The sequence below is a fragment of the Danio rerio genome, chromosome 23 (assembly GCF_052040795.2).
Source record: "Danio rerio strain M-AB ecotype USA chromosome 23, GRCz13ab, whole genome shotgun sequence".
NCBI lineage: Eukaryota > Metazoa > Chordata > Actinopteri > Cypriniformes > Danionidae > Danio > Danio rerio.
The window spans coordinates 39,406,514-39,419,646 of NC_141043.1; the positions used below are offsets into that span (position 1 = coordinate 39,406,514).

At 37.0% G+C, this 13,133-nt stretch overlaps 1 protein-coding gene and 1 long non-coding RNA gene across 3 annotated transcripts in view; one reads left to right on the forward strand and one right to left on the reverse strand.

Annotated features, from left to right (window-relative positions):
- Positions 1-13,133, reverse strand: part of si:dkey-81p22.11 — a 166,707-nt gene that overhangs the window by 60,301 nt on the left and 93,273 nt on the right. For both annotated transcript variants that reach the window (NR_125800.1, NR_125799.1), the window contains 1 exon segment: positions 3,630-3,776. This is a non-coding gene — a long non-coding RNA (si:dkey-81p22.11).
- On the forward strand, positions 7,183-12,576 carry hoxc1a (homeobox C1a). Its single transcript, NM_131531.1, has 2 exons — positions 7,183-7,747; positions 12,233-12,576. The coding sequence occupies exons 1-2, from the start codon at positions 7,183-7,185 to the stop codon at positions 12,574-12,576; spliced, it is 909 nt and encodes a 302-aa protein (NP_571606.1).

Below are 13,133 nucleotides of genomic sequence, written 5' to 3' on the forward strand. Positions count from 1 at the left end.
AAAATACAATTTACCGTGACCGACGTCTGCCACACAATTTCAGTTTTCACAGAACATGACATCACAAATTTATTTTCATTAAAAGCATCAAATTTCTGAACGGTCTTTAATTATTTTGTGCAATATAATGCTATGGGTCAACAATGGATAAAAATAATAATAATAAAAAATAGATAGCTACAAACAGAAACTATCACTATTCGGTTAACTAACACCACTGACATTCAGTTAACTTCACTGTTATGTGCCAGGCAAAAATGACCCACTCTGTCTAATCTTCAAGAAGAGCCCACAGTTACCACTTCTGTCATGTTTTCTGGCTGACTTGAGATCGCATGTGTCTGTCTCCTGCTATCCTGATATCCACTTCAACTTCATCAGGCTCATTATCAGATTTACTTGTGGTTTTAAAATAAATAATCTATGCTTGACTACATCTGGCATTTTGAAAATACAAATTTTATTAGGTAGGCCAGAACGCCATTTTTTTTTCACTGCTCACAAAACAATAATCACCGAACAATGGGAGTGATTGTAAACATAAGAAAGCTGTTTGTCCGAAAGTAACTACCTTTATGTGTGTACGCACAATCAACACAACTTTGCTTACTATTTTTTACTTGGACTCATTTACATTCTTTCTCTCTCTCACACACACATGCAGGTATTTATCACACAAAAGTTAATGCCGGATTAATTTAAATAAATACCTAATTGAAAAAAAAAAAAGAAATATCTGACATTTTCCAGAACAGGATCCGGTAAGATCTAGTTCAAATGAAACACTGCTTTTATCCAAATCTATCAACAGTATTCAACATGTGAAGTGGATCAAAAACATTTTCAAAATTGTTCTAAGATAAGAATAGGTGTTGCTGAATGGGTTTTGGACAACACTGATGAGATTCACTTCAAATATTGACTATGTTGCTTTTGGCCTGAAAAAATCAATCAATCTATCCATCCATTCTTCCATCGCTCTATGTTTTCAATTCTTTTCTCTTCTCACCCATTTACCTATCTGATAGTGACACTGAGGAGATCTGTCCAACAATCAATCAATCAATCAATCAATCAATCAAATAAAATCAAACAATCAATCCAGTCAGTTCATCCATCAATCCGCCTATCCATCCATCCATCCATACACTTATCTACCTATCTATCTATCCATCCATCCAACAGCAAATCAATCAATCAATCAAATCAAACAATCAATAGTCAGTTCATCTATCGATCCGCATATCCACCTATCCATCCATTCACCTATCTATCCATCCACTTATCCATCCATCCATTAACCTATCTACCTACCTGCCTGCTTACCTACCTACCTACCTACCGACTCACCCATCCACTCATCCATCTATCCATCCATCCATCCATTTATCCATCCATCTATCGCTATTCAACATTAATCAGTCAATCAAATCAATCAATCAACCCAAACAATCAATCCAGTCAGTTCATCCAACGATCCACCTATCCATTCATCCGTCCATTATATCTATCCATATCTATCCAACCATCAACCCACCTTTCTAGCCATCCATTCAATAAGTCTATCTGTATTTCAATCTATACAGTAGCTATCTAACAGACCCACATCTATAGCCTTATCTATCTATTCATCCATCCATCCATCCATCCATCCATCCATCCATCCATCCATCCATCCATCCATCCATCTATCTATCTATCTATCTATCTATCTATCTATCTATCTATCTATCTATCTATCCATCTATCCATTAATCATCAATGTCCATTCTTACATAAAGTTCAATCACTTATTTTATTCTTTTAGACTTACTAGTGAATTACTTATAGGCATTTATATTACATTTAACTTCAATTCTGTTTTTTAATTTTTTTTTTACAAATTCACGCCACAGTTTTGCCTTATGTTTGTTACCTTAGTTAAAAAAAAAATTCTGAAATCAATCTGTAATTGTTTCTAGGCAGGCTGCTATTCATCTGTCCTCCTCTCTGGTGTGTTCACCAGTGATAAAGTAAGAGGTGTACACAAGTGCATAGATTACCAGCCCTTAACCAATCATCTGAGACAGGCCCGCTCTGCATTAACAGCAATGACCTTACCACCAGTGGTGACAGTCACCTGTCAACAACGTCTCACTCCTGGCATTTTCAGGGCTCAAAGATGAAAAATAATTAGGCCCGACAGTCCTCTAGGGTTAAACCAGGGCTACAAGTCATCATTCCATAGCTCTGTCACTGGGGTTGCAGGTCAAAATCAGCCAATGATATGACCTCCATATCGTGGCCATGATCCCACAGCTTGGTGGGAGGATGGCCAAAGAGAGATCAGGTTATCAGAGCGAGCTTACCCTCTGAGAAGAGTGATGCATTCAAATCATAATGAAACCTTACCAGCACCTCACTGGTATTTTCATCACCCTCCAGTTGAAAAGAGATGGAGAGGTGAACATACATGCAATTACTTCACAGTGAGAGGCTTGGCCACCACATGTCATTTGTTTTAAATGAACACATTACAATAGACTGTAAAAGTTGTCAGAAGATATCAGAACTTATGTTATGACAACAAACTCAAAGTTAACCTAAAATGCACCGTTTCACTTTTTTTTTTACAAAGTATGAACATTTTTCAGACCTGTAATTATTAATAAAAATATATAATAATAAGCGATCATGCAAAATTGTGTTGTATTATACATTGACACATTGCCATAAAACCTATGGATTGAAAAATAATGGTGAAAAGTAGTTTACAATTATTTTGGGGGGGCTTTGTTGTGAAATATTTTTCTCCTGTACACTTACATTTTAAGAGTGATGAACTAAGGTGTCTTCAGTCAATCATGCCAAATAAAAAAAGAATCACTTATTCAACAAACCTTCATATTAATATTAATAAATTCAGATAAATTCCCTCCTATTATTTACAATGATCTTTAAATAGTATTTAGTGTTGTTCTTATTTTTAATCATTTTACTTGGACAAAATCAATGTAACTAAAAGGTCACCGATTTTACCCCATTTACAAGATGTAAGATAAGCAATTGGTGTCTCCAGAATTTGCCCATTCTTAGTCTGAATACTGTGTAGCTGTTTATTTTTAAATGCAAATGAGCGGTTTATTTTTAAATGAAAATGATGATTTTACTGTCTAGATTACTAACATGCTCTTTTTGAAAAATGTTTTAAGCTTATTTAAAAAAAAAAAAAATTACAAAATATTTTAATCCCAGTTTATTTGCAAAAGAATGTTCTGTGTGCATGTGTCTACGTGTTATTATAAAAACATCTGTCAATCAATTCAGTTGGTGGGGACAACCGCACTCCACCACATTGCGGTGGGCCTCAAAATCAATGGGATTTGGGTCCTATTTTAACATCAGGAAATTAAAAGAAAGAGATTTTTTGGATAAATATCCCTCAGATATGACAGTGGAGGCACAGTTCTGTCCAAACAGCTTTAAAAGTAGATTTTCATCATAGGTGCCCTTTAAACTTACCATTTTTTACGCCACCATTTGTTTTTTCAGTGTATTATGACAGCATGCGACTAGAAACAGCTCATATGTGGGAAGCTGGCATTATTTGGTCTCTTTCCAGTCAATAAGAAAAATGAATGTTTCCTCACCTTATTATGAACATGAGCTGAGACTGTTTTCCTGTCATCTGTCCTGGCAAAACATGCGCGCTGATGGGATGCAAGCTGTTTGGAACTGAGGGAGGGGACATTTGCGATGACTTGTTTACCCGGAGCTGTTCAACTGAGGTCAAACGTCTGTAGAAAACACATGGAGGCATGTTGAATACCGCTTCCTCTCACAATTTATACTAATCAAACATATGGCACGAAGAGAAACGGAAAAACCCTTAATATTTGATCTCTATAAAATGAGAGTAAATAACATTAAAATTCAGTTTAAATCCATTGTGAATTCAGCCCTGAGCAAATTTATCTTATCTGGACGATAAAAAAGTGTGTATAATCTCATTGAGGTGGAGCAGTGCACACACCTGTTTTTTTTTTTTTTTTTTGCTCTACCCTGCAGTCAAACACTTCTGCAACTCCCGCCACACACCACCTCCAGCCCCCCCTTCCCACCTCCTCACGCTGAAACCCATTACAGAAATACAATTTCTAATGCCTTCACACAGGCCCGCGATCGACTGCAAACAAATTTATATTCAGCCCGTAAACAGAGAGCAGCAGAGATTTATTTATTGAGCGGAGAGGAGAGAAACAAGCTAGCGCGTGAACCCTGGGTAACCCCACAGCTGACATGAAGATGGATAAGTGTACCATGCAAATGTACAGAGGGAAGGGATATATTGCACTCCGTCATTCAGTGCATTGCTGCCCGTAGAATTCCATTTATTCTTCCAGCTGGGACCAGATCTCTGGGGTTGTGAGTGCACAGTTATACATTGTTGATTATTTGAGATTGTTTTTTAATCACTGCAGAGCCCTAGTAAAACTCTTTATTGGTCATTTAAGCAGAAATCCCTCCTTCTGTCTTGCGCCGTAGTTCAAATGCATTTACTGTGATGGTTTAAATACAAACAATATTATCATCTTGTTCCTTTCCTAATTAACATTTGCCACTTCATTTTACTCAAATACAGTTTGTGCATGGTAAAATACAAATAAAATCATCATCATCGCCTGGTATCTTGAAGAATTCAATTTAGTTCCAGAAGCTGCTACTTTCATCTAGTGCATGCATTTGATCTTCCAAATGCAAGAATCTGTTGCAAATGTGCTTAACAGTTAAGGCAGCAGTGCATGTTTAAGTATCAATGCTATCTGTACCTGTATCCCAATAACACTTTTAAAATGTATAAATGCTTGCATGCTTGGAAGTACAGACCACATCTGTTCTAAAAAATAACGGGGCAACTTAATAGATGTGAGATTGTTGTACTCCTGATAACCTCTAAATGTCTATAGTATGTTTTATGACTTGTGTGAAACTTTCTGGAATGTCACCTGTAAAATATTAAGAACGCACACGTAAAACAGTCAGCAACGCTCAGAACATTTCAGACGTGCAAACGGTCAAGATTAACCATAAATGATTTAAAGGTGAGAACAATTTACAACTGGGGAGTTTTTGTTGTATGTTGTATTTTAACTTACACTTCCCTCAAGTTGAATATTGCCTATCCAAGTATTGCACAATATGCTACAACTTAAATGTATTAAGAAAAAAAGAAAGAAAGAAAGAAAGAAAGAAAATACTAAAAAAAGAAAGACTAAAAGAAAGAAAGAAAGAAAGAAAGAAAGAAAGAAAGAAAGGCGCTATTAAATTGTTTATTTTTATTAGTTTTATTTATGTTATTATTGGGGGAAATAGAAAAACTGTAAGGATGTATAAGTAGGGTGCGAATTAGAGTTGAGTTTGGGGGCGATTGACCCACCTAATTAACGCTTGATGCTACTTGAAGGGCAAACAAGACGTATAGGGGGGTCAGCCCTTTATTAGTAAGAAATAGTTTTCTTCAATATTAGCTTTCTTAAATATTAATAATTAAAAATTTAATATTTAAATATACACTTAACCACCCCCCATACATAATTTTGACATATAAAATACAATCCCTAAATATCCCTCAAAACAATGGAAACAAACATTTTATTAATAAATTAGAAGTAATTTAAGTACATTCATAAATTTGACCCCCTGAAGCATGTACAGTATTACCAAACTACAACCAAAAAGGTTGACACCCCCAATCGTCAAAGTATAATTCGCAAACTGAGTAGAAGATATTGTTAGTATTTTATTATTGGTATTTAGCTCATGAATTTCGTGTGAAATTTAAAAAACTGGAAGTAGAACCGTCCCAAGTTTTTTTTTTTATAGTTAAAAGATAGCGTTTTACTTTCTCGTTGGCAAAATGGGAGTAATAAAGTTTATAACTTAAAACGAAGCAATGGCTACCCCAATAAAACACGTTGTGATCTGCTTTAGTGTATTTATTGCATTATTTCTTAAATATTTAACGAATATAACTATTTAATGATCTTGTCAGTTTGGCCAGTCATTTGTTTGGAAATAAATAAATTTTCAAATCAAAAGCTTAATCGTTTTTCGTATAAAGAAGTTCATTATTGCAGGGGAGGCAGCTGCTAATTATCATTTGACCGACGAATGACCTGCAACGACAGCTGTGTGGAGCACCGATAATCGCTCCGAGATCTCGTACAATGACCTTATGATTCCCTCTTAACATCATTTCAGTTATGTTAGATTCCCAATGGCTTAGAATTAAGTTGTAGTTTGAGACCATTGCGTTGAAGAAATCTGTTGTGAAGATAAAAAGAACGGGAAATAACAGAAGATTGTCTGCAAAACCCAAGGAAAAAAAAAGAATGTAATTGTAGGTTAGCTGGATTAGGGAAAGACACACGAGAGCGCTATACTTGGTCGTTTAAATGTTTATTCAAAGTTTAAATGAAGCATAATTGTCACGTTTTATTTAACAGACGTCAACCAAAGGATCCATGGCGTTCTCATTAACAACTATCGACAATTGCTTAAACCGTATTCCCTTGGCTGTGGACATTCGGGTAAGCCTTGGCTTCTATACTGACTTTAAAAGTCATTGATTTTCCGTGCGAGCTAATTTGAAACTCTGATAGGGGCCTTCTGAAACACACACACACTATGTAGAGACAGAACAATCAACCGTGTCGAAATATTATTCTGTCCATAGTTTACCTAAAAAAAACTAGACCTGAACATAAAAGTGAATATCCTACAAGTGATTTTGCATTGACGTGTACAAAATTCTCACAAGAAATAATCGACCAAAAGAAAGTGCGCTTCCATAAAACGTGACATTGTCTATTATGATATTAAGTCTTTATGTTGACCTCCCTTCTTACAGGCTCCAGCACCCACACGCACACACAATCCACGAGACCTTATTAGCAGGTCAAATAAGTCGTTCAAACTTGCTTGCTTTGGTAAATTAACGCTCACTCGGATGAGGGAGATGTCCGGCTATTGGCCAAGAGTTAGAGGGCACGTCATCCCCATCCATCACCGATCGAATGTTTCTACAAGGCATGTCCCTGTCTAGATCGGTGCCTCCGTCCTTTTGCGCGCTATGTGTGGCGTCTGTGGATGGAGTTTCGCGTCCAGCCTCGGATGAAAATCTGGAATATATGAGATGCGGTCATGAATTCTTATCATGGGTTCAGGGACACAACGTCACTTTTCATCAAGGGCTATCATGCTACTGGAGTAATGCGTCTGCATCAGGACCACGGATCAACTGCTGACTTCCCAAGCAGGGAGGATGTCAACAACGAGGCGGATTTTCTTCAATATCATTTCACGAATCTCTGTGCCACGGCCACAGGCGCGTGCTCAAAGCCCTGTGAAGACCCTGGCCGTGCTAACTCTACCAGACCCCCCTTCCCCCAAAATCAAGATTTCTATAGACCAGTGCACCCCAATCGACCCCAAGTCCCCTCCTTCCAAAGCTGTCGTGAGCAGGGTCTCTCCAGAAAGGGCTTCTCGCCTTCATCAGACACTTTCAGAACTTTCTCCAGCGCGCACTGTGAACTCGGCCCTGTCAACAACACACAGACCGAAGTGCGCACATACGACGGCCCAGTGCGTCACTCCGCAGTGGAGGATGATAATACTGGACACGGGGCTCTAAACACGTTAAACGAGACTTTACACAGTGGAAAGACATTCGAATGGATGAGAGTGAGGAGAAATCAGTCCCGTGCAGGTAAGTTGACAAAAGTTTTCTAGCACGATTAACTTTTTAAAGCGCACGTACCGTTAAAGCACCGTGATGTACTCCAGGCAACAAATATTGTTAGATGAAATTCTTTACAACGTTTATGTGGTTTAGTTTTTTTTAAGTTGCTAAACGTGCCATATAAACTTGTTTTGAAATTATTGTAAGTGTAAGTGTAACATGAACTTTTAGGCATGCAAAATTTATACTTGGAGGTGGAGCCATGTGTCGGGCCATTTAAAAAAAATACAACTACATAGACTATTGGACTAATGTTTTACCTGCGAGTAGATTTAAAGTAATAAATAAGCCAAAAATCGTTTTTATTTAACTCAACAGGTTTGACTGAAGGCTTAGGGTTTTCTACCTAAAATGTATTATATAATCACTGAAAAAAACAGCATGTAATAAATAGGCTCTGATATATAAAAAATAAGATAATAATAAGATTATATATATATATATATATATATATATATATATATATATATATATATATATATATATATATACACACACACACACACACACACACACGCATGCATACATACATACATACATACATACATACATACATACATACATACATACATACATACATACATACATACATACATACATACATACATACATGCACACAAAGAAACATTATAAATGCAACATTTACACATTACATTTAACAATATTAACCAAGTTTCCAAACGAGCAAGGAAGGCAAAACTCCCCCCAATTTCTTCAGCAGATGTGGCACGTGTCAGGGACAGGGAGTTTTTGCATCACAAATCAGGCTGCCTGAGTGCTGAAAACATTTTATGGAGAAGCCTTTAAAAATTTAAGTAGAGGGTAATAAAACAAGATCTGCTCTGGTGCTTAAATGGGTCAGCAACAACAATGCCAGGCTGAGTTCCTCCATTTTTATAAATAGCACATTCCACGCTAGTCTGTGTTCATCCCCTTAAAATCCTCCCATTGACGAGCAGCAGCTCAGGCCATATTTAAAGGAGTCCAGCACCCCCTAGCTCTCCATGCAGAGCCAAATAAACTTCAGAGGAACACTGTTCCTCGACAGAGCCCTAAATCTTAATAGAGACCAATGTTTATATGCTGCAATTAATTTTCTATATTGAATGTCGGAAAATGTCTGTCAGAATCTCAGCGTAATCCTTAACCAGAGTAATGATTGGATAGGTCTGCGTTTAATGCAGTTCAAATGTGAGTTACTTGACATGTGCTCATAAAATGTCACGCTCAATGACATTTGACCTGTATTATGTCAAAGTATTTCATGTTTGTTGTGAGAGCTGTGTGTTAAATTGTGAATCGCTCGTCCCCCCAATAAATCACAATATATGTAATAGGTTGATGGTAAAACCAAGAAGAGCCCTGTTTGATTTGTCATTTCCTACGAATCAGTAATGCAGCATTCATATGGTTTCCAGACTGTCAAGGAGAAGAATGTCTGGCCAGGCCACACTGATGATCTAAAATAACTCACAGGCAAATATGTCAGTGAAAAGGTCATTTCGGGCTATATTGCCCAGCGTATGAACAGCAGCTGTGGTCAGAAAATAGGATAGAGAGGCCTGTTATATCAAATCCCAAATGCTTAAACGGTGGCAAGGCCAGAAGTTCACACTTTGTTTACTGTACTGAAACTTCTGCTGTTTGTTTTTCTCCCGCCTGTCCACCCACATTCACCAGGAGACACATGACAGAGCCATTGTTTTCATCAGGTACTATATAAGCACACAAGTGTTTGCACTTATTTTTAGCTAGCCACAAACTTCACTGCCCCTTTAAGAGTGAGGCTTAAAGAGGTAGCTCACTCTATTTTTTTTTTTTAAACCCTAGTGTCTGAACAATGCTGGATCCTACTCACTTTTATTCAATGCACACATGCATGCAAGTAGTAAATGACAATGTTGAATTTCACTTAAGATAATTAATGGTAATGTCTTTAGTTTCATCACAAACCTTATGGAGAAAGCACTGCATGATGATATATGGGAGCTCTGTCAACAAGTGTTTAAGTTAATACTCACATCAGCGAAGACAAATGCTAAACAGTAGGATGAATGTTTATTTTTCTGCACATAATAAAAGTATCTTGGACACCACCGAACTGAATTTTACTTAAAATGTATTATTAAAATATTAAAACAATAGTTTAAACCCAAAAATGACAGACCTGTGCAGGCTTCAAATTATTTTTTAAATTGAATTCCATTGATGCAACTTCCTTTATCATTATTCAACATTCTTTGAAATATCTTCTTTGGGTTCCACAGGTTTGACTGAGCAAATGATGACAAAATGTAAATTTTAGGCCAAACTTTGCCTTTACGTCAGAGAGCACATGCATTGTGAGGGTTACAGTCCTTACTAGGCAGCATCAAAATGTTTCCTATACTCAACATGAATAAAAGCTTATATAGAGTGTCTGACTGGATCCCCCAGTACAGTGCACAGAGTCCCGGTGCGTCATTCTTCAATTATACCCTGACAGCACCTGAATTACTGTGGGCTGGATGCCCAGATGACCGAGGCAATCTGTATCGATCCCCCACCCCCAGTTCCCCTGCTCTGTTTTAGGCTTAGTGGGCCACGTCATCCCTCTGGCTGGCTGGCCATTTCCAAGTTTGCAAGTCATTCCTCAAATGTTTAGTTTGATTCCTTTATGCCTTCTGGCAACTGCCAATTCTATTATCCAGCAACTCATTCATCAGTAATTCCATGCACACTTTTTTTTTCTCCAAAGGACATTGCTTAATTACTTCATATTTGTCAGTGAATGCACAGATTGTTAGAATGTCCCTCGTGAACATTGGAGGTGACCCTACAATTGCTTTTTTCATGTCTCGCTTTGCTTTTATCTGCGCAGCGAGAGCATGATAAAGATCAGTGGCGAGCACACTTAAAATCAACTGTATAATCAACTGTTTGTGCTCTGAGCCCTAAGAGAGAAGCTGAGGGTTGCTATTAGTGGCATGTAGTTTGTTCAACAAGAGTGTGTAAATTGACAACTCGTGAAGCTCATGCAGGAAAACACCGAAAGCAGCAAGTCAAATAAATGCCCTCTCTTTTGCTACTGCAACCAAAACATTGTGCATTTATCTGAGGTTTGTCTTTGTACGTCCTGCATCTGTTCAGACTGTAGGTCCTTGACTGCAATGACATGAGCACAAGCACACACTCATACACATGGTGTGCAGATGGCACAGAGGTTACAGAGACACTTGCAACTGTAGCAGTATGTGAGGGCTCACTGCGTCTGCATCACTCCAGGGGATTTTCCCGCCTGACCCCTTGTGTGTGTGTGTGTGTGTGTGTGTGTGTGTGTGTGTGTGTGTGTGTGTGTGTGTGTGTGTGTCGTAAAGGAATGTGCAACTTCCTGTGTGCTTCCAAAAGCAAACAACACAAGCAAACAACAAAACAAGAGCTTGATTTCCATTAAAAACAGCTGTCAGTGGAGCAGCTTAGTTAAACTGCATATTATACGCTATTCTAAAATTACCATGGTAGAGAAGGGCACTTTGTCTCTCATTAATTTATAGAGCATACTAGATTGGACAAAGTACATAGTTCTAAACCGCAAAGCAGCATGTTTTGCATATTTTTACGACAGGCCATGACGGACAGTACATCTAACCCCTGTCCTGCAGTCATCTGTAAGGTACAAACAAACACACTCCTCTATTTATTCGCCAGTGACTGGAACTCTTCGTTCAGGTGAAGGTCACACAATCAGAAACCACTTTTGCAATGAAATTAGATTTAACGGCAAGAGCCACGAATGAGTGATCATTTTGGAAATCTAGGAAATATTTCTGCTATAAAAATGTAATTGCAATTTTTATGGAAGAACTCAAAGGCTGGGGATTTATCAAAACTTTAAAAATTTCACCATTTATCAGAATTAACCTCTTACTATTTCCAACAAAACACAAAGATCATAAACTTTATTTTGGGGTGAAATTAAAGATGTCAGTGATAAAAGTTTCTAATATCACTGTTAAAACTCTTTTAATGTGTGTCTTTTAATATGTTATTACTTTTATATAGGCCTATGAAAATGTATTACATGACAAAAGAGCAGCACATTAATATAACAGTATTTTATTAGGGCTTATGCACTACTATTTTACATTCATAACCTAGCGTTTTGTATATGCATAGATTAAATCGTTTACATTGTGCTCAACTTATTATAAATATCAATGCAAATATTTAGTGATTGTAATACCCAATAAACTAGAAACAAAAACAAAACGTTTGGTACCTGTTAGTTTTTTCGCTGTCGTTTGATTCTTAATGACATTATTTAACGATATGCTTTCATTCTGCTTTCAAATAGGCTGTAATCATTTTTAAAAACTGAAATAACATGCAATGTTAGCACTTTTGCAATCCCTGAATTTACCTTATATTATATTTATGCTTTTAATATACATTTATATTGCATTTCTTTTACAGCTAAGATACAACTGGGAAAATGCTCGGACCGGGAGCTGAAGACGAACCACGGACGAGATTCTGACGAGGACACTTCGAGTGGAGGCTCGCGAACTAATTTTACAACGAAACAACTCACAGAACTTGAAAAGGAGTTTCATTTCAACAAATATCTGACTCGAGCCAGACGGATAGAGATCGCAAACCCTCTCCAGCTGAGCGAAACACAAGTGAAGATCTGGTTTCAGAACAGACGCATGAAACAGAAGAAAATGCTGCGGGAAGGCCTAGCTCAAGGATTAATGCTGATTTCTGGATGTGATGAGGACTCGAAAAAAAGTGACACTTGTTCATCTCCTGATTAAATAATTTTAATAGGGTAAGATTGTTGGGACGCTACAGAATGAACAGTCACGTGAAAATTAAAAGCGAGAGACAAGACAGTGATTCTGTTGAAATATCGAAATATATTTGCACGCCCGAATTTAAGTTTGCACCCCACATATTAATATTTATTTTTAGATCCAGTTTAAGAAATTAAAGTAATGAATCTGACACGAACGAAGCTTGCTCACCTGTTGAGACAAGCGGAGAATATGATTTAATAAAAATGCACTTTTTAGCTTATATAATATTATTTTAATTTCGATATGTTATATACATTTCTGTTATTGAACATTCAATTAAAAAGACGCATCGGAATCATGATCAGGGATCAGTGCAAACGTGTCATAAAAATTCCTTGCATATTTAAAACATCAGGTAAAATGCAAGAAACGTTAACTTGCCACTTTAGAAATACTTTATATAAACTACCTGCTTTTACTTCGTTTTATCAAATGCATATTTGCTGAATTTTCGTTTAAATTATGGGTATACAATTAATAGTATATATATATGTTTTATATATAACATACGAAAA

Excerpts from the sequence above, each read along its gene's own strand:
- hoxc1a (NM_131531.1), top strand. The coding sequence starts at position 7,183 with ATGAATTCTTATCATGGGTTCAGGGACACAACGTCACTTTTCATCAAG. Across the intron at positions 7,748-12,232 it reads GAGAAATCAGTCCCGTGCAG|CTAAGATACAACTGGGAAAA; the intron begins GTAAGTTGACAA and ends TTTCTTTTACAG.